Source organism: Podarcis bocagei (genome assembly GCF_964188305.1).
Source record: "Podarcis bocagei genome assembly, chromosome: 13".
In the NCBI taxonomy this organism is placed as follows: domain Eukaryota; kingdom Metazoa; phylum Chordata; class Lepidosauria; order Squamata; family Lacertidae; genus Podarcis; species Podarcis bocagei.
In genome coordinates this window covers 28,144,462-28,163,386 of record NC_138138.1, presented here as the reverse complement: position 1 = coordinate 28,163,386, position 18,925 = coordinate 28,144,462, and the positions used below count along the sequence as shown (strand labels likewise).

The 18,925-nt window shown below is 46.2% G+C and overlaps 2 protein-coding genes across 2 annotated transcripts; one reads left to right on the top strand and one right to left on the bottom strand.

Annotated features, from left to right (window-relative positions):
• Positions 1–453: 453 nt before the first annotated feature.
• TCAP (titin-cap) lies at positions 454–3,829 on the bottom strand. Its single transcript, XM_081168721.1, has 2 exons — positions 3,608–3,829; positions 454–1,966 (listed from the first exon to the last, which is right to left on the bottom strand). The coding sequence occupies exons 1-2, from the start codon at positions 3,754–3,756 to the stop codon at positions 1,582–1,584; spliced, it is 534 nt and encodes a 177-aa protein (XP_081024847.1). The 5' UTR covers positions 3,757–3,829; the 3' UTR covers positions 454–1,581.
• A 3,175-nt stretch (positions 3,830–7,004) lies between these two features.
• PNMT (phenylethanolamine N-methyltransferase) lies at positions 7,005–16,076 on the top strand. The gene is made up of 3 exons (XM_081168713.1): positions 7,005–7,618; positions 12,647–12,857; positions 13,797–16,076. The coding sequence occupies exons 1-3, from the start codon at positions 7,459–7,461 to the stop codon at positions 14,224–14,226; spliced, it is 801 nt and encodes a 266-aa protein (XP_081024839.1). The 5' UTR covers positions 7,005–7,458; the 3' UTR covers positions 14,227–16,076.
• The last annotated feature ends 2,849 nt before the right edge of the window (positions 16,077–18,925 follow it).

Below are 18,925 nucleotides of genomic sequence, written 5' to 3'. Positions count from 1 at the left end.
ACCGCAAAGTTCCAGCCGTGTTTATTTGTAAGGGTAAATAAACCATGTTACTTTCCCTCTTTCCCCAATGGAAGTCACGTGAACAGCTGCATGCTCCTTGACCAACGCAAGCTGGACTGAACCAAACTATGCCACCCAATTCGATGTTGTGTTTCCGAAAGCGGCAAGGTAAGGTTTGCTTGGCTTTGCTTTGTTTCCTAAGGTGTGTTGCAGCATGAAGTGAACTGAGAAACTGATGTCTACTTGTGAGGTGGCACAGAATCAGTGGAGAACTTGGCTTTCTTCATAGCTGGGACACCAGCTTCCTTTCCTTTGCACCCGTGGGACTTCTGCGTCACTCTTCAGGGCGCACATCCCTTGAGCATGAAAAAGAGAGCTGAGCAACTTTGCCAGGCAACCTGACAAAAACGCAATGTCTCTGAAATTTAGGAGGTCTTTGAAATTAAGGAGACATTTTTTCTGTCATTCCCCTCATTTTTATTTATCTTATAAGAATACAATAAATCACCATACAGCATTCCACTATGATCAATGTTTTTTACTTTCTTCAAAAGTAAAGCAAAGGACAAGAAATACAGGACATGGGGGGTATTCACAGTGGATTTCTCTACAATTCTTAATGATTTGTCTATAGTTTATCATACCCTATGGGGAGGAGTCAGATGTAAAACCAAATCTGTTTCTTGAACCTCTTCTGTCCAGGTTAAAGCCTCTTCCTTTCCTTCTCTATTAGCCCCTTAATTCAACTTTGGCCCATCTTCACCTCCTCAAGCTGCAGATGTTCCTCATTATATATGCACTGGGAAATTTTTACTGAGTCCCCGTACCCCAAGTCAGGTCTATCTGGGGAGGAGGGTGAGAGAACGCCACCTCAGAAGTTGCTTAGTCCCATTAACCTCTCCCTGCTCCTCAAGTACAACATTCAGATTCCTCTCCACCCACCAAACACCTGCGCAGGCCACATCGGCTGAAACAGAACCAGGAGCGTCGCCAATGTCTTCCATACTCTCTCACTTGCCGCTAACCCTTCAACCTTCCTCTTCTTTCTGCAAGGAACCCTCGCTCTCTCCTGCTAAGCTCATGAAGCAGGGCTCCCATCACCATCTATCTGCAAATATGTTTCACCCAGCTATGTGAAACCACAGGGAGGCGGGCCCTTGAGCTCCGTGAGCTGCTTTGTGCATGACATTCTCGTTGTTTTCTTTTTCTCTCTCCTTTAATTCAGGGGCTCTCCCTAACTCTCCCTGGGGAGGTAGTCCTTTTCTAAAAATAAAATAAAATAAACACCACCGCAATGCACGGTGCAGAAAGGAAAGCACTGGTGGCAGAAGTGCACGATGCTGTACATCTAATATATACATTCACACACAGAGATAGTCCTAGTCCTAGTCCTTGCCCCCACCCCCAAGAGTTCTCCATTGGAGTCATCAAGGTGGCTTTGATCCTACCAAACCTTTTCTATGTGCCTGGGCCCCTTCGGATTGCCCTCATGCAGCAACAGATGTGGGGGGCCACCACCCCCGAGGCATCCAAGCCAGTTCCCGAAGGAAAGTCGTTGCGCTGGGGAAGAGTCCCGTACGCTCAGCCTCTCTGGGCATCCTGAGACATGGAACGGGACAAGGAGCGGGGCAAGCCTTTCTTGAAGTCGGGGCAGGTGGGCTGGATGACCAGGGGCAGCTCTTTGGTGATCTCGGCCACAGATTTCTTGTCGAGACACACGCCGGTCGCCGGCAAGGACTCCACAGACTCTGAGGGGGTCGGGGTGAGCTCCCTGGCGCTTAGCTTGGCTGGTGTGAAGATGGGCAAGGGCAAAGGCCTCTGGTACGGCAGGTGGTAGGAGGTCAGAGGTTTGCCCAGCAGACCCAAGCGAAGGATGCCCCATGGAGACCTCTGCACTATGACCCGGGCTTCCTGTTGCTGGCGGTAGGTTTCTCTGCGCTGTTTGTCTGCTTCAAACCGAGACCAGCTGCGGAGAGAAGGAGTGGAGAATTAATCACAGATTCACCCCACAGCTCTGCTTCAGGCAGGGGTGCCCAAACTTTTTTTTCCTTTTTTTAAAAAACTTTTTATTAAGCAACATAACAAATTATCAAACCATATAATTGCATACATTATTTTTTCCTTTTTCTCTCCCCCCCACCCCTCCCTCCCCCTCCCACCAAGGACTTCCCTCAGCTCCTCTCTCTGATTTCTCTGCACATATCATTCTCTGCATGTTATAAAATTATACATATCCTTACCTTATCTATCTATCATGTTATCAACCAATAAATTTGTGTATGTTTATTTAAAACCTGCCAAGGAGTCCAGTTCATTTTGTTGTCTTTTTAGATAATTTGTAAAAACTCCCCATTCTTCCTTAAAGTCACAGTTGTCCTTGTCCCTCAGTTTGTATGTCAATTTCACCAACTCTGCATAGCTCATCAGCGGCAAGAGTCTTGATAACACAAGGATGGAAGAATGAGGAAATCCCAAAAAACTTTTTTCAAAGAGGGCCAGATTTGGTGAAGTGAGCATGTGTGAGGGCCAACCAGAATTGCTGACCTTTTTTTAGGATTGAAGTTCTTGAGCTTTTTTGGGGATTTTACCCCAAGAAAAAAACTGCCACAGGGGACAGATTAAAATGACCAGCGGGCCGGATTAGGCCTGCAGCATCTCCAGGTGGGGCTGTGAGAGACTTCTGTCCCATCCCTGGAGAGCCACTGCCAGTCCCTCTAGATAGTTCTAAGATACATGGCCCAATGGGTTTGATTCAGTTTAACGCAGCTTCCTAGGTTCCTATGCTCTTCTTTGCTGATAAGGTTGACAAGCAGAGACTAGGCAGCCATCTAACAGTGATGCCCTAGCTGCATCCGGTGTTATAGATCCCGCACTGAGCAACACCTCCTTCTGTTATTCTATGCACCCCAAAGCCCCCTCTCCCAGCCTTAAAACCCCACACGCCTTACCATCCCAGCCCTAGCCTGGCAAATATGATTAGACTGCTTCATACCGGGAGAAATACTTTCTCCCCTGATTTCATACTCATACAAGTGTGATATCCTTGCAAAGAGTTAGAAAGGAAAGGGAAAGATGAACTGGAGGACAGATGTAGCACTCAAAACCAAACCACCACAACTGCTAAAAGCAGACACTCCGCTTTCATTGTCAGAGGTGAGTGATGCAGTGGCCGCATTTGCTGAGGGCACCAAATTATTCAGAGCGGGGGGGGGGGGGGAGAGCAAACAGCGCCTGGAAATTAGCTCCGAAAGGATCTCCACAAGCTGAGTGAATGGGTAATGAAATGTCTAATGTGCCTCAATGTCATGCACACTGGGGCAAAAGAGCCCCCTAACTTTATACACTGATAGGCCTGTGCTGTCTCCCCCTGCCCTTCCTCTTTGACATGTCTGGCACCTCCAAGACTTGACTGTATCATAGGACCATAGAGCTGGCAGGGATCCCAAGAGCAATGCATGTTTAACCTCTCCCAATACTTGGCTTTATCTAGGCTTCCTTGGGAGGACCCAGCCAGTAGACTTCTGTAACAAATACAAAGCCGCCTGGCTGGATTATAACGGTTTGGACCAAGCCTATCATCCCCACCAGACCCAAGCCCAACACTCACCCTTCCTCAGGCCTAGCGGTGAGTGAGAGGTCCTTCCATTCCGCACTGAAAGATTCCTTCCGGGATGTGTCTCTCTCGGATACCTGGCAGCTCAGCTCAGCTGCGGCCAGGTTCCCTGAGCTGCGAAGGACCACACTCTTTCCGTGCATCGTTGCGTCTGGGCTTCTGCTCGAACTAGGATGCGTTCTCGGAGTCTCCCTTCGGTCTAGTCTATTGTCCCTGCTGCGGCCGATTTATATAGGTTTCCTGAATGCCGATTCCAGAGGGGTTGGCATTCAGAGCTATATCGGTCTTGCAAAGTCACCGGTGGAGCATTCTGATACCGGACACCTCCCCTCCCTTCCCCCTGGGTGCGTTTGCTACTGGAAACCAAATGTGTGACGTGACAATATTTTTAATACATTTTTAACCCTGTCATTTCCTGGCAGCAACGTGTGGCTGTCGACGGGTCGTTTCATTAATTTAGCCCGGAATATCAAAACACGCACTATTCTGAGACGGGAGCTGGAGAGATGCTGTAGAAATAATGTTCGTTGCCATTTAATTTGGTGCTTCCAATCTGGGCCCACTGGAAGCCAAGAGACGAGGGCTTCTTTTGATTCTCAAGAGGGATACCGGGTCGTTGCCTAGAGAAATATCTCTTTCAATTGCTGAGGCTCAGCACCACAAACATATGAGGCACTCTCCCTTTGCGGTTTCCAACAACGGGTCTGTCACTGTGAGAACAGGATGCTGGACTAGATGGGCTGTTGGCCTGATCCTGAAAGCTCTCCTTATGTTCTTATGACTGCTATTTAGAAGCATTACTGGCTCTAACTGTGGAGGCAGGTCATAGCGACAGCTTTCGATAGCCCTCTCCTCCATGAATTTGTCTAATCCTCTTTTAAAGCTGGTGGCCGTCTCTGGCTCCTCCAAATATTGAAGCCATGGCAGTATTTGACAATCAGCACACAGCGGTATATGCAGTGGTTAATGCAGCATGACACTGTGGAATAGAAGTCGATATTTAGTTTTTGACAACTTATGGGTGCCCATATTCGTCACCTGTCCAAAGAACCAAGTCACCAATGTCTAATGGAGTGGGAAGTTCACAATTCCTCAGTGGCAAGAGGAGCATGTGTGGCATTACCCTCTAACAATATGGATGCCCTAAGGAAAAGTGGGACATTCCAGGATCAAATCAGAAACTGGGGTGGATTCTGTAAATCCAGGACTGTCTCTGGAAAATGGGGACACTTGAAAGGTCTGAGATCTGGATTCTAATCTTTGATCAGCAGTGGATTTTACTTCCCTTGTATCATCTGTAAAATGGGAATCACTTCAAGGGTAAGTAGTGATTTCGAAGGAGGTGGAGCATTTCATGTGAAATCTAGTTGATTACTAGGGGAAATGCAAATGTTTAATCTCCCCGCTTTCTCTTGATCACTCTTCATCTCAGATGGGAAGGTTTTTTGAGAAAATACTTGGTTGCTGGAAGAAGACTGCAGTGACATGTGGCCTCATCCATGTTGATAATGAGAACGCTTACCGTTATGATCTCATGTGCTGCAGGGATACTAATTTCTGTAATGTACATGACCCTGTATATGATCTCATATGTTCCTACGATGTCACTATGCAGACATGAAATCTCAGCAGAATTTCTGGAACTTTCTGGAGAATGAAACGAACTTAGGTGTCCTGCCTCTGACGAAGAGAAGTTACGAGCAAGGGGATGCGATTCAGAAAGGCATTTGGTGATGGATGGATGGAAGGGTTACGGGATTCACTGGCTGGAGAGGTTTGCACTGAGCCAGCACAGCTGAGTAACGACGCGTCTGGGGGATGAAGTCATTGGGAAAGAAAGATCTTTCCACCCACTCATTCCCCCTCCCCTCACCACCCCACTCTGGTTTCGGGAGGACCAACAGCCCTCCCTCCTTCCCTTCTTCTCTCTCGCACAGACACAGTGCCAGGTTCAAAGGCACTTTCGATCAGCCCCAGAGACAGAATGTCAAAACTTTGGCATAACGGGGAGAAAATGTCCTGAGTGGATTGAGCTGTCTCCTCCTACAGGGTGAGGTGGGGACAGGGGGCAACGTGACAAGCCGACTGGGCAAAAAAGTCACTCAGTAAGGAGTGTTGTGGGCAGAGAGGGCAGGACTCCTGACGCACATGTCTCTCTGTGTGTGCAAGAGATTGCAGGAGGCATTGGTTGGAGGGAAGGCAGAGGGTGGCAAAGAGAGAAGGAAAACCAGTGAGTGGTGTGTCAGGCCTTGACCAGGCAAGAGGACTGGGCTCAAATCCTGGTACGAAGGTCACTTGAGGCCAAGTCATCCTCTCACAACCTAGCCTGCCACACAGGGTCATTGTGAGGACAAACGGTTAGAAGCATAGGCATGCATACCCTCCAACATTTCTCTCATGAAAACAGGGGCGCCCTATTCCATAACAACAACAATAACAATAATTTTACTATTTAAACCCCACCCATCTGACTGCTTTTGAATTATGGTGCTGGAGGAGACTCTTGAGAGTCCCATGGACTGCAAGAAGATCAAACCTATCCATTCTTAAGGAAATCAGCCCTGAGTGCTCACTGGAAGGACAGATCGTGAAGCCGAGGCTCCAATACTTTGGCCACCTCATGAGAAGAGAAGACTCCCTGGAAAAGACCCTGATGTTGGGAAAGATGGAGGGCACAAGGAGAAGGGGACGAGAGAGGACGAGATGGTTGGACAGTGTTCTCGAAGCTACCAGCATGAGTTTGACCAAACTGTGGGAGGCAGTGGAAGATAGGAGTATCTGGTGTGCTCTGGCCCATGGGCTCACGAAGAGTTGGACACGACTAAACGACTAAACAACAACAACAACATCTGACTGTGTTGCCCCAGCCACTCTGGGCAGCTTCCAACATATACAAAAACATAATAAAACATTAAACATTTTTTATTTTTTTAGAAGCCCTCCTCTATACAGGATTGCCATCAGACAGCTCAGGAGTCAGATAACTCCATACCCTCCAATATTTCTCTGATGAAAATAGGGACGTCCTAAGGAAAAGCGAGGCATTCTGGGATCAAATCAGAAAAGGGGGCGGCTTCTATCAATCCAGGACTGTCCTTGGAAAATAGGGTCTGTGTATGCCATCCCAGGCTCCTTGGGGGAAAAGTTGGGGTAACAATGTGAAAAGCAAAAAGAACCACATTCACACCATACATTCAAAGCACCATGTGCCACTGTAAACAGTCGTGGCTTCTCCCCCAAAATTCTGGGAGCTGGAGTTTGTTAAGGGGGCTGAGAGTTGCTAGGAGAACTCTATTCCCTTCATGGAGTTACAAACCTCAGAGTTCTCTGAGAAGAGGGCTTAATAGTAAAAACCACTAGACAGTCTCCTCTGTTGTAGGAGGAGTGGGGTGATTTGCAGGCCCCCCTGCCTCTTGCATGGAAGGGGGAGCTGTCTAACCTTCTGCCAGCCGGGCTCTTCCCTGACAAATGACATAGACTCCCCCTCCCAGCCCACCCTAGTTCCTGACAGTAATTTGGTTATACTGGATGAACAGCTTCAATAAAGTGTCCTTTCAATAGAGTTATTAAACGACTATCCAGTGCGAGATAAAGCAATCCGTTCCCTCGCCCCCAGCGTTGCCAGGACCTCCATCAAGCTCCTGGAAAGGTCTTCTCAATTACTCCACGGCGAGCGGAAGAGTGTGCGAGAGAAATGGCCCCAATTTAGACAGGCCCCGCAGGCTGATCCTGATGGTATCAGCCCAAAGTACTCGGGACTAATTGCATTCGGTCAGCCTGAGCTATAAAGCCACTCACCCAGAGCCGGTTGCGTGAGCCGGACACAGCCAAGCATTTCCCCAGCCATGAGCGCCAATGGTATCGCGGCTGTGGCCGAAAGCTACCAGAAGTTCAACCCTCGGGCCTACCTGCAAAACAACTACATGCCACCCCGTGCCAACTTCGCGAGCGAAGAGTTTGCAGTGCCCTGGAAACTTCGCTGCCTGGCAGATGCCTTTGCCACGGGTAGGTAGACCTGTAATTGTTTTCCTTAGCAAACCTGGGTTTCAAAGGTGATCTCCCTTTGTCTCGTTTGAAAATCTTCTGCCTTGCCTCTTGACAGGGCCGGCCCACCCATGAGGCAAGGTGAGACGCCCGCCTCAAGCGGCAGGATTCACAGGGGGAGCAGATCCCAACGCAAACCTTTATTCTTCCCTTGTTCCTGATGTAGATCTTCATTCCCCTCTTTCTTCCCTGGCTGGGAGGCAGGCACCATTTAGTGGTTCGGCCTCAGGTGCCAATATGTCTTGGGCAGGCCATGCCTCTGGGTCATTTTTACCTTTTCCTTGACAATGTCACCATCCATCAGAAGTAAGCTTTCCAAATGCGGAGCTGTCTAAATTTGAAAAAAGTGCATTGCAAAAAAAGAGAGAGCTCCTTTGTAAACTTGGAGGGTGGGGAGTAAAATGCTTTGCAAAACCTGAACTATGACCTTCCAGGACCTCAGCATCTTTCTAACATTAATTAACTAACTAACTAACTAACTAACTAACTAACTAACTAACTATCATTAAATAGTTAGCTGAACCCAGGCAACTGACTTAGATTGGGTGAGATTTTGGCCTTGTAAGAAGCTCCATTAATGTGTGGCCCCAAAATTTTGCTTTCCCCTGAAACCAATGCCAAAGTTTAGTGCTAGTTTAGTGCCATTTTGAGTTCCAGCATCCTTAGGATTCTTTAAATGCTCTTTAGATGGTGCGCATGCAGCCCAAGTCACTCGTTTTTTTAACCATCGCCAGAGGCTATCAACCACAGAAGTGATCGCAGGTGTAAGTCTTTGCTCCATTAGCTTGCTTAGCATAGGACTAGACAGGCCAGCTTTCTGGTCTGGTGTTTTATTTTCATATTGATAGTGATTACAATTTCTCCCTTAATAAAAATTACTTCTCTTAAATAAATTTCTTAATTGGATTTCTGAGCTGTGCCTGTTTCTAGAGCCCTGAAACTTTGCACCAAATACTGAGGATTGTAGCCAATGCTAGTCTTAGTCAGAGTTAAGGGGCACGCCTAATCCAGGTTCATGAATTTGAGCAGGTCTTCTCCGAATAGATCTTCGTTGAATACAATCCTGATACTCTGGCAATCTTACAGACCGATATATTAGTTGCAATCTGCTAGTCCGTACGGTTTGTAAATAATAACCTCTTTACCTTTTCATCTGCTGGCAAATAAACCAAACAGGACTCAAGAAGCAGGAGGTAAACTGAGCTGCTGGGGTGGGGGTCTGCCTATAAGATCTTTGCTCTGTGCTGCTTGGCGCTTAAGTTTAGGAAATGTGGCGACTTGCAAATTAACTGAGTTTTCTTGCAAAGTTTGCAGAGCGGCTGAGCCATCTCACAAAGCAGGCTGCTTTGATAGACTGTGATAGATTCCTGCTGTGATCTACTGTGGTAGGTTCCTGCCATGGGACTTTGCAAGAGCTCCATTAACATGTGGCTCTGAAATTTCAGGTCCCCCCTCCAAATAAAACCCACAACTGATGCCAAAGTTACCTTAAGTGCTAATTGGACAAGGTTGGATTTGGGGGTGGGCATTAACTTGTGGCCCCAATTTGCTGTGTCAATTAATTAGTTTGGGGGTGGCACAAAAAGTGTAGTTCTGTGTGTACAGTTCCCAGGAGCCTTTTGGTGGCGAAGGGGTGTGTGTGTGTGTGTGTGTGTGTGTGTGTGTGTATTCTTAAATGAATGTACACAGTAGGAGACCACACTGCCACATTTTATCCAGCCTAGAAGGTTCTTTTTATCATATGTGGTGGCCTTGTAGTAAGGTTAAAGCTTACTGGGAAATGATACATAATATAATGAAAATGATGTTTAAAATAACCTTTGTAAAAACAAAAACAGAAGCTTTTCTTTTAGGAATTGTAGAGACAGAACTACCTAAAATGTATTGAAACTTATTCAGGTATGCTACTACAGCAGCAAGTATGTTACTTGCCCCAAAATGGAAAAAAGCAGAAGTCCCAGTAAAGGAAGAATGGATGCAAAAACTTGTGGAATATGCAGAAACGGGGAAACTTACCGGAAGAATACGAAATCAAGATAACATTTTTTATATATATATAAAAGAATGAAATGGTTTATTGACTATTTACAGATAAATTATAAACGGATAAAAACATGGGCAGGATTATTGTAATAACCTGCAGTTTTATAAAAGTATATATTTAAAGAAGATGAATAAATGAGCAAATTAAGTGAATTTGGATATGCAGAAGATATTAAAAACTAATTTAAGGAACTGCAGAAAGAGGGGGAAGGAAGCCAAGTTTTGAAATATCAAAAGGAATGTAAAATTAGTGAAATGTATAAATAAGAGAGAGAGAGAGAGAGAGAGAGAGAGAGAAAGAGAGAGAGAGAGAGAGAGAAAGAAAGAAAGAAAGAAAGAAAGAAAGAAAGAAAGAAAGAAAGAAAGACATTTTTTGGCAGATGAAGGTGATGGACTATATGGAATTGGCAGAAATGACCGGCAGAATCCGAGACCAGGGAGAAGAGTCGGTGGAAGAAGATTGGAAGAAATTTAAAGACTATCTACAGAAATATTGTAAAATTAATGAATGACAGAATGATGTTGGATAGCAATTAAGGGGTTTCCAGCTGTAATGCTTTAAGAGAATATGAAAAAAGGGTTATAAATGGGTTAAAATCTAATGGTAAGGATTTGCTGAACCAATAATTTGAAGTGGAATACAAAAAAGGGAGGTATGAGGAGGTCTGGGAAATAAGTTAAAGGAAAATAAGTAATAGAAAATATGTGTGTTTTTAACTGTTTTTATTTTGTATTTTTCTTTTTTCTTTTTCTTTTTTACTGTATTATTTTTTTAAAAAACCTTAATAAATATTCTTTTTTTAAAAAAGAAAGAAAGACATTTTATCTAGCTTAATCAGTGAGATCATGAGTGTGAGAAGGGCAATTGACCAACGAGAGGGGAGGATCCTTATGGGCAGGGGGATCCCGGAGGAAGAGGGGACTGAGTCACTTCTACAAGGTGTGAAGGAGGACCCAGATGCCTAGGCTTCTCTTGCCAGACAGCGTGTTGCGATGTGGAGTCAAAGGGATGCTAGTTTGGTAGGTGGCTTGCGAGACATCACAATATGGAACCTGCTCTTCCAGCTATGTGGAAGACTTAAAATGTCATGCATGAGCAGATTCTTACAGCTCGGCTGGCTTGGAAAGATCCAGAAAACAGGACCATCTTTCGAGCTGCCCCTCATTCCTCCAAGCCTTGATTGGCTGGGAGCTTCTATCTGACTTTCCCTTGGGCATTTTAACCGTCAGCGATAAGGTGACCAAATGCAATAGAACACAAGCCTCTTGTGCCTGTGATATTTTATTAGAAGCGGCAATTCTGGCAGGTGATGTTTTTCCTGTATCTCCTGAACTACTGTATCACAACTGGAGGCGGTTGGAGGATGGATGGCGGCTAATGGATTGAAGTTGAATCCTGACAAGACAAGACAAGACAAGACAAGACAAGACAAGACAAGACAAGACAGAAGTACTGTTTTTGGGGGACGGGGGGCGGGCTGGTGTGGAGGACTCCCTGGTCCTGAATGGGGTAACTGGGCCCCTGAAGGACCAGGTGTGCAGCCTGGGAGTCATTTTGGACTCACAGCTGTCCATGGAGGCGCAGGTCAATTCTGTATCCAGGGCAGCTGTCTACCAACTCCACCTGGTACACAGGCTGAGACCCTACCTGCCCGTGGACTGTCTCGCCAGAGTGGTGCATGCTCTAGTCATCTCCCGCTTGGACTACTGCAATGCGCTCTACGTGGGGCTACCTTTGAAGGTGACTCGGAAACTACAACTAATCCAGAATGCGGCAGCCAGACTGGTGACTGGGAGCAGCCGCCGAGACCATATAACGCCGGTCTTGAAAGACCTACAATTCAAAGTGCTGGTGTTGACCTTTAAAGCCCTAAATGGCCTCGGCCCAGTATACCTGAAGGAGCGTCTCCACCCCCATCATTCTGCCCGGACGCTGAGGTCCAGCGCCGAGGGCCTTCTGGCGGTTCCCCCATTGCAAGAAGCAAAGCTACAGGGAACCAGGCAGAGGGCCTTCTCAGTAGTGGCGCCCGTCCTGTGGAACGCCCTCCCATCAGATGTCAAAGCGATAAACAACTACCTAACATTCAGAAGACATCTTAAGGCAGCCCTGTTCAGGGAAGTTTTTAATGTGTGATGTTTTAGTGTTTTTTGGTTTCTATGGAAGCCGCCCAGAGTGACTGGGGAAACCCAGCCAAATAAATTATTATTATTATTATTATTATTATTATTATTATTATTATTATTATTACAAGTACTGGATCCTGCTTCCCTCTCAATATAATTTCGGTGGGAAATCTTCCAGTGAGCTGCGCCTCCATGGGATCAAATCTGTTGGGGTTGGGGAGTGGGAGAAGGGGAGTATTTGCAGCAGGCTTCTCCATTACATTTTCCCACACAAACAGAAAAGGGAACCAAGTAGCCTGGATTCTAGGTTTCTCCTCAAGATACGACTTTAGCCATTTGACTTCCACCCTTCACCTTATGAGAAGGTCATTTCTGGGCAGAAAATTCGGGGCCAGGGTATTGAATCCCCTTTTATGATTGTATTTGGGAAAGACTTGCACTCCCCCTCCACCCTCATTATGAATACAGATTTATTTATTTTCTAAGAGGTTTCCAGTATTTTATGTACCGTATTTTTTGCTCTATAAGACTCACTTTTTCCCTCCTAAAGAGTAAGGGGAAATGTGTGTGCGTCTTATGGAGCGAATGCAGGCCACGCAGCTATCCCAGAAGCCAGAACAGCAAGAGGGATTGCTGCTTTCACTGCGCAGTGATCCCTCTTGCTGTTCTGGCTTCTGAAATTCATAAATTTTTTTTCTTGTTTTCCTCCTGCAAAAACTAGGTGCGTCTTGTGGTCTGGTGCGTCTTATAGAGCGAAAAATACGGTAATTGTTTATCGCCAGAGATGAGTGCACCTTAGTTCTTTATTCTCACTCCTTGCAGGGGAAATCTGCGGCCGCACCCTTATTGATATTGGCACAGGCCCCACCATTTATCAGCTCCTCAGTGCCTGCGACTACTTTGAGGAGATAGTGGCCACAGACTACCTGGAAGTGAATCGGGCCGAGATACAGAACTGGGTGCTCGGTGAAGACTCCAGCTGCTTTGACTGGTCCCCTTACATCCAGTATACTTGTAAGATTGAAGGCAATGGGTAAGAAATAAATGCAGAAGGGAGGGGCACGGCTTCCCAAGGAATAAGCCTGGGGATGCAATCATGGTTACCTGGGATCTACCACGCCTTACTGGCTGCTGGCACTGTGGTCTAAACCACTGAGCCTCTTGGGCTTGCAGATCAGAAGCTCGATGGTTCAAATCCGCGCAACAGAGTGAGCTCCTGTTGCTCTGTCCCAGCTCCTGCCAATCTAGCAGTTCGAAAGCACGCCAGTGCAAGTAGATAAAGAGGTACCGGCTGTGCAGTGTGCAGGTGACAAAAGCTTAGCAGAGGGATGGGAAACCTATGGCCATCTAAGTATACCCATTACAAAGCATCTTTTTATAATATACTGAGGTAAAACACCGACAATATATGATTACTGCGGCAAGACTGCTAGATGCACAAAGATGGAAAAGCACAGCCTTACGCACTATAGAAGAATGGCTGATAAAATTATTGGACTTGGCTGAGACGGCTAACATGTTTAATTAGAGAAAAATCATTTACCAACATTTGTTGAGGATTGGAAATTTCTTATGGACTTTTGCGTGAAAGAGAAAATGAGCTTGTAATATCTGGATTTGAAGATTGAAAAAATGCTGGTTTATAGAGGATAGAATGGTTGGATCTTAAAGAATAAATATCATATGTAGCTGCAGAGAGCTGGAAGTCCTTTTATTTTATCTTTCTTCACCCTCCCCCCTTCTATTCATTTTCTCTTTCTTTTCCCTTCTTTAGATTTCTCGTATTTTCTTCCTTCTGACTTTGCTCCTTTTTAGATTCAGAAACAACTATCTAACTTTTAGAAGACATCTGGAGTTTTTAATGTGTGATGTTTTACTGTGGTTTTATTATTTGTTTTGAAAGCCTCCCGGAGTGGCTGGGGCAACCTAGTCAGATGGGAGGCATATAAATAACAAATGATTATTTATTTAGGGAACCATGGAAGGAAAAAGAGCAAAAGCTGAAGAAGAAACTCAGAAGGATCCTTCCCATCGATGTCCACCAGGCCAAACCTCTAGGTTCCTCTCTCAGCCAGCCAGCCGATGCTTTGGTCTCGGCTTTCTGCCTGGAAGCCGTGAGCCCTGACCGGCCGAGTTTCGACCGGGCCCTGCGGAACGTCACAACACTTCTCAAGCCTGGTGGCCACTTCCTCATGATCGGGGCTTTGGACGAGTCCTTCTATTTGGCTGGGGAAGCCAAGCTGTCGGTTGTGCCCGTCAGCGAGGCAGATGTCAAGGAATCCTTCGCCAAGAGCGGCTATCGCACCCGCAGCTTCCGCTCCTACGTCATGCCGCCGAGCCTGAAGATTGGCGTGGATGACGTGCAAGGGATCTTCTTCATCCATGCGCAGAAAACAGCCTGATCCCAGCTCGCCTAGCAGAAACACACACACACAAGGCCCTTGCCCCCTAAAACCCAGCTTATTGCATGCTGCTCCTGTTCTTTTCTGTATTGCTGCTCCTGTGCTGATAACTGATCCTCTGTTCTGTGAGTGCAAATAAGTGTGTGTTCACGTCCACACCATACATTTAACACGTTTAAAGCATATGGCTTACCCCTGAACTGTAGTTTATCCCTCACCGATCTAGAGTTCCCAGCACCCTTAACAAACTACAGTTTGCAGAATTCTTTGGGAGGAAGCCAGATGCTTAAAATGTTTTCTTGCATCGTTCACACAGATCAAAATGTTAGCCTGTTGTTTCCCCCCCCCCCAACCTTTAATCCAGATTTACTGTTTCTGTGGAAAATCTAGTGCTGAAATCTAAACAAAAATCCTGTTGCTGACAGCCCTTTCGTGACATCTGAATGACCTGTTTGCAATATCAAGTCGTTCCCCCCCCCCCATTTATTGCAAAGCGCTTGACGTTTCTTGTAAACTACTTAGAGGTTTTACTACGATTAAGTGGTATATAAATTTTGTTATGAAATAAATCTGGAAGTACCTTTCCTTGGTACACGTTCATTAGGACATGAAGCAGGATGGAGGTTTCCCAAATGTTGACCTTTTTACTTTCCATATTGACTCTTCTGCCAAGGTATCCTAGCACGTTGCAGAAGATTCTGAGGTATGGCCTGTGGTAGGCTCTCGTCTTCCTGTGTGAGGCACTGGCCAGGCCTCTTGGGCTTCAGAAAGTGCAACCCAGAACAGAGCCTTCAGTCCCCTGTATTCCCTGCTCATTGCAGGAGAAAATCAGTAGTATGGTACAGGCAAAACCTCTATTTCAAGTAAGCTTTGCTGCCATTATTATTCCCTTTCCCGCCAATGTTCAGGCAGAAGGTCTTGTTGCTTGTGTAGGTAAAAAGCACCACTCACACACAAGAGGGAGGTACCAGAAGGCTTGAGGGAACCTTAAGTTTTGGGTAGAAACACAAAAGTAAATAAATCACTGCACATATTTGTCAGGGACAAGGGTTGTAGTCAGGAAATCCTAACATGTTGGTTTTCAGTGTGCAATGTTTCGTAATGGAGCAGCATTTTGTAATATGAGCCCTCCGCTCGCCCAGTACAACCCAGACACTGGTTTATTACCATACCTGTTTGCGACACAAAGGCAGAAATCTAAGAGGGAAATCTCCTCTTGCTGAGGAGAACATGTCGCTAGAGTCTGAATTAGGCGGTGGCTGGCCAGAGATTTAAAAAAACAACAACGGAGGCATCCGAGGACAAAATTAAGTGCTTCACCAGACGTGTTTCGATTTCTTATTTAAATAGCAGCTGCTGGTGGGCAGATATCAGATTGGGATGTTGTTGTTTTAAAAACCCTTCCTTCTGTGGCACAATCCAGGTTAAGGGGATGTTCACAATACCACGTACCAGTGTGCTCCCACTGCTAGGTTTTTAGCTTTCACACACTAGCCACATTCGAGATCAAGCCAGTGGTTTTCCTCACTGCTATCTGATGCATCCCCCCCCACCAATCCAATTAGAAAACTGAATGCGGAATAAGCGATAATATGAACATTTGAGGCAGCTGTCACACGTGCAGATGAGCACAAATACTCCATTAATGTTCCAGGGGGAAGTGACAGGGCCAGGAAACCAAAAAGGTTCTGTGCATCAGGCAAAGACACCCGCTTCCAATGGAGGCCAGACATTTTTTAAAATTCCAGCAGGCATGGTAATCAAATTTTGACTTCATAGTCTTAACTCGTTTTTACTTGTTGCCTTGTATCCTTGAGATGGCTGTAGCTAAGTAGCATATAAATTGTTTAAACAAACAAAATTAATAAAATGCATCCTTAACAACAAGAAGAATATTCTGTTTGCAAAATGTATCTCTGCTCGCCAAGAACATGGGTGAGCTTTCAGGCACAGAGGTAGGAACGTAGGAGGGGGCCTCCTACGAAGTCCAGACTTAGGCAGCTCAATATCAAGTCCATTTAGCCCGGGATAATATGTCCTGACAGACAAAAGGAGTCACCATAGGGACTTCCAATTCTTAGGGGCCAAGGTCCCTTTGGCTCCCCCTCAATAAAACATTTGAGGGGGCCAGCCCCCTCTTCCCAAAGTTGATGGACATTGCCATTCAAATGGTGAGCTGCATCATGTGATCAATTATGTGGGGCGGGGCACCCCCAATATTTTATTCAAGTTGGCACGCCTGCAAGTCACCAGCCATCATGAACTGCTAACCCTAATAGCTGGGTCCTCCCTCCACTGTTAGAGGCAGTAATGATTCTGTAGTTGCTGGAAACCACAGGAGCGGGGAGGGGTCTTCTGTTCATGTCCTGCTTGCTGGTTTCCCTCAGGTACCTGGTTGGCCCCTGTGAGAATTGGATGCTGGACTGGACGGGCCTTTGGCCTGATCCACGAGGGCTCTTTTTATTTCATTTATTCCCTCATACATTTTTATTCATTTTCCACACAATTTAACAAATTCAATTCAGTTTCTGCACAATGTTCCCTTAGCATTTTGACTTCCCACCCTTACCTCTGTGATGTTTCTGTTCAAATCCTTTTATCTACTGCCTTAAATGTAATAAATTATTTCTATAGCACAGGGGTCAGCAAAGTTTTTCAGCAGGGGGCCGGTCCCCTGTCCCTCAGACCTTGGGGGGGGGGGGGCGGAAAATATATTGAAGGGAAAAAATGAAGGAATTCCTATGCCCCACAAATAACCCAGAGGTGCATTTTCAATAAAAGGACACATTCTACTCATGTAAAAACACCGGGGGCCGGATTTAGGTGATTGGGCTAGATCCGGCCCCCGGGCCTTAGTTTGCCTACCCATGCTATAGCATATGTCCCATGTTACAGTCTTTTATCATTCTCACTCCTTGGCTTATATTTTCCAGCTCTGCCTGCGATTTAATTGAACTATAATGTTTTCTCAGATAATCAAAAAAAGGGGGGTCTCCACTATTCCGCAAACATTTCGTCTTTTTTGGCCTCTTGATTTTGTCACCAGTTTTGCCATCTCCATATAGTCCAATAGTTTTAAAGTCCACTCCTCTATTGTTGGAACTTCTTATTCCTTCCATTTCTGCGCGTACAGAATTCTGCTGCGGTGGTAGCTTTTGGGGGGACTTCTGCCCCTATTATCCCCCCCCCCAAAAAAATGCTTCAGGCTTTTTTGGGAAATGACTATTTGGCTCTATTTCCTCAAGCCCTCCCCCGGCAACAGCATGTGCTCTGTCCTGCCACTGAGCTACAGGCCCTCCACCAAGGATCCACATGGGCACTTTTCCTAAAGGGAGGGTGCAAAGCAGCCCTTGAATGCTCTCTGACCTTCAGCAGAAGCGCAGCGGTGGCCTTTGACGACAAGCTCCAGCAGGTCACCTTCACCCACCCGTTTCCGAGCTCTGGGCCAAAAGGGCGGGCAGAATGTATAGTTCTTTGAAAGCGGCCTGGGCTTTCAAAGGGGAAGAAGTGCCCTTTTCATGGCAGCAGGAGGATTATTGTTAATCCAGCACACACATCGAGCCAGAAGGTAGATACTATATAAAAATCCAGCATGGCACAAATACAGCTGGTCAGCAGAGCCCAAAACAACTGGCACCTGGGTGGTGAAGAGGGCAGAAGGCAGGCTGCCCCCCTCCTGCTTTTAGTGACTTGCAGAAGATCTGGCTTCCAACCTTGGCTTGGTTGATTCTTCTAGCTCAGCCAGCTTCCCTTGCTGAACAGTACTCTCAAGTGGTGGCAATAATAATAATAATAATAATAATAATAATAATAATAATAATAATAATAATAATAATAGTAATGATAATTTAATACCCTGCCCATCTGGCTAGGTTTCCCCAGCCACTCTGGGCAGCTCCCAACAGAATATTAAAAACATGTCAGTAAGAGATGTTCGACATTGAACAGATTCCCACAAGAGGTGGTGAACTCCCCTTAAAGGTACCCCTGACTGTTAGATCCCATCATGGACGACTCTGGAGTTGCGACGCTTATCTCGCTCTATAAACCGAGGGAGCCGGTGTTTGTCCGCAGACAGCTTCTGGGTCATGTGGCCAGTATGACTAAGCCGCTTCTGGCGAACCAGACCAGCACACGGAAACACCGTTTACCTTCCCGCCGGAGCAGTACCTATTTATCTACTTGCACTTTGACGTGTTTTCAAACTGCTAGGTGGGCAGGGACTGAACAATGGGTGCTCATCCCGTCGTGGGGATTCGAACCACCGACTTTCTGATCGGCAAGCCCTGTGGTCTAAACCACAGAGCCACCCGCGTCCCTGAACTCCCCTTACTTTGCCGGTTTTTAAGCAGAGGTTGAATGGCTGCCTGTCATGTATGTTCTAGTTGAGATTCCTGCATTGCAGAGGGTTGGACTAGATGACCCTTGGGGACCACTCTAAAGTTTCTGACCACTCTGAGATTCTATTAAATGTACCTTCCAAGGCACCAGCAAGCCCTACCACTGGCCTCCATTGCCACCTGGTGGCTGATTATAGTCATAGAACACCTGACATCAGCAAGCCAGCCAAAGCCTTTATTACTTTGGTTCTTCTCGTTTTGGGTCACTTTCTGAAGAACCCTTTGCAGTCTTGGCTTCCTCCTGCTGCACTGTCTCTGTCTCTCTTGTTCTGGCAGGAAATGCTTAAGTGTTCATGCAC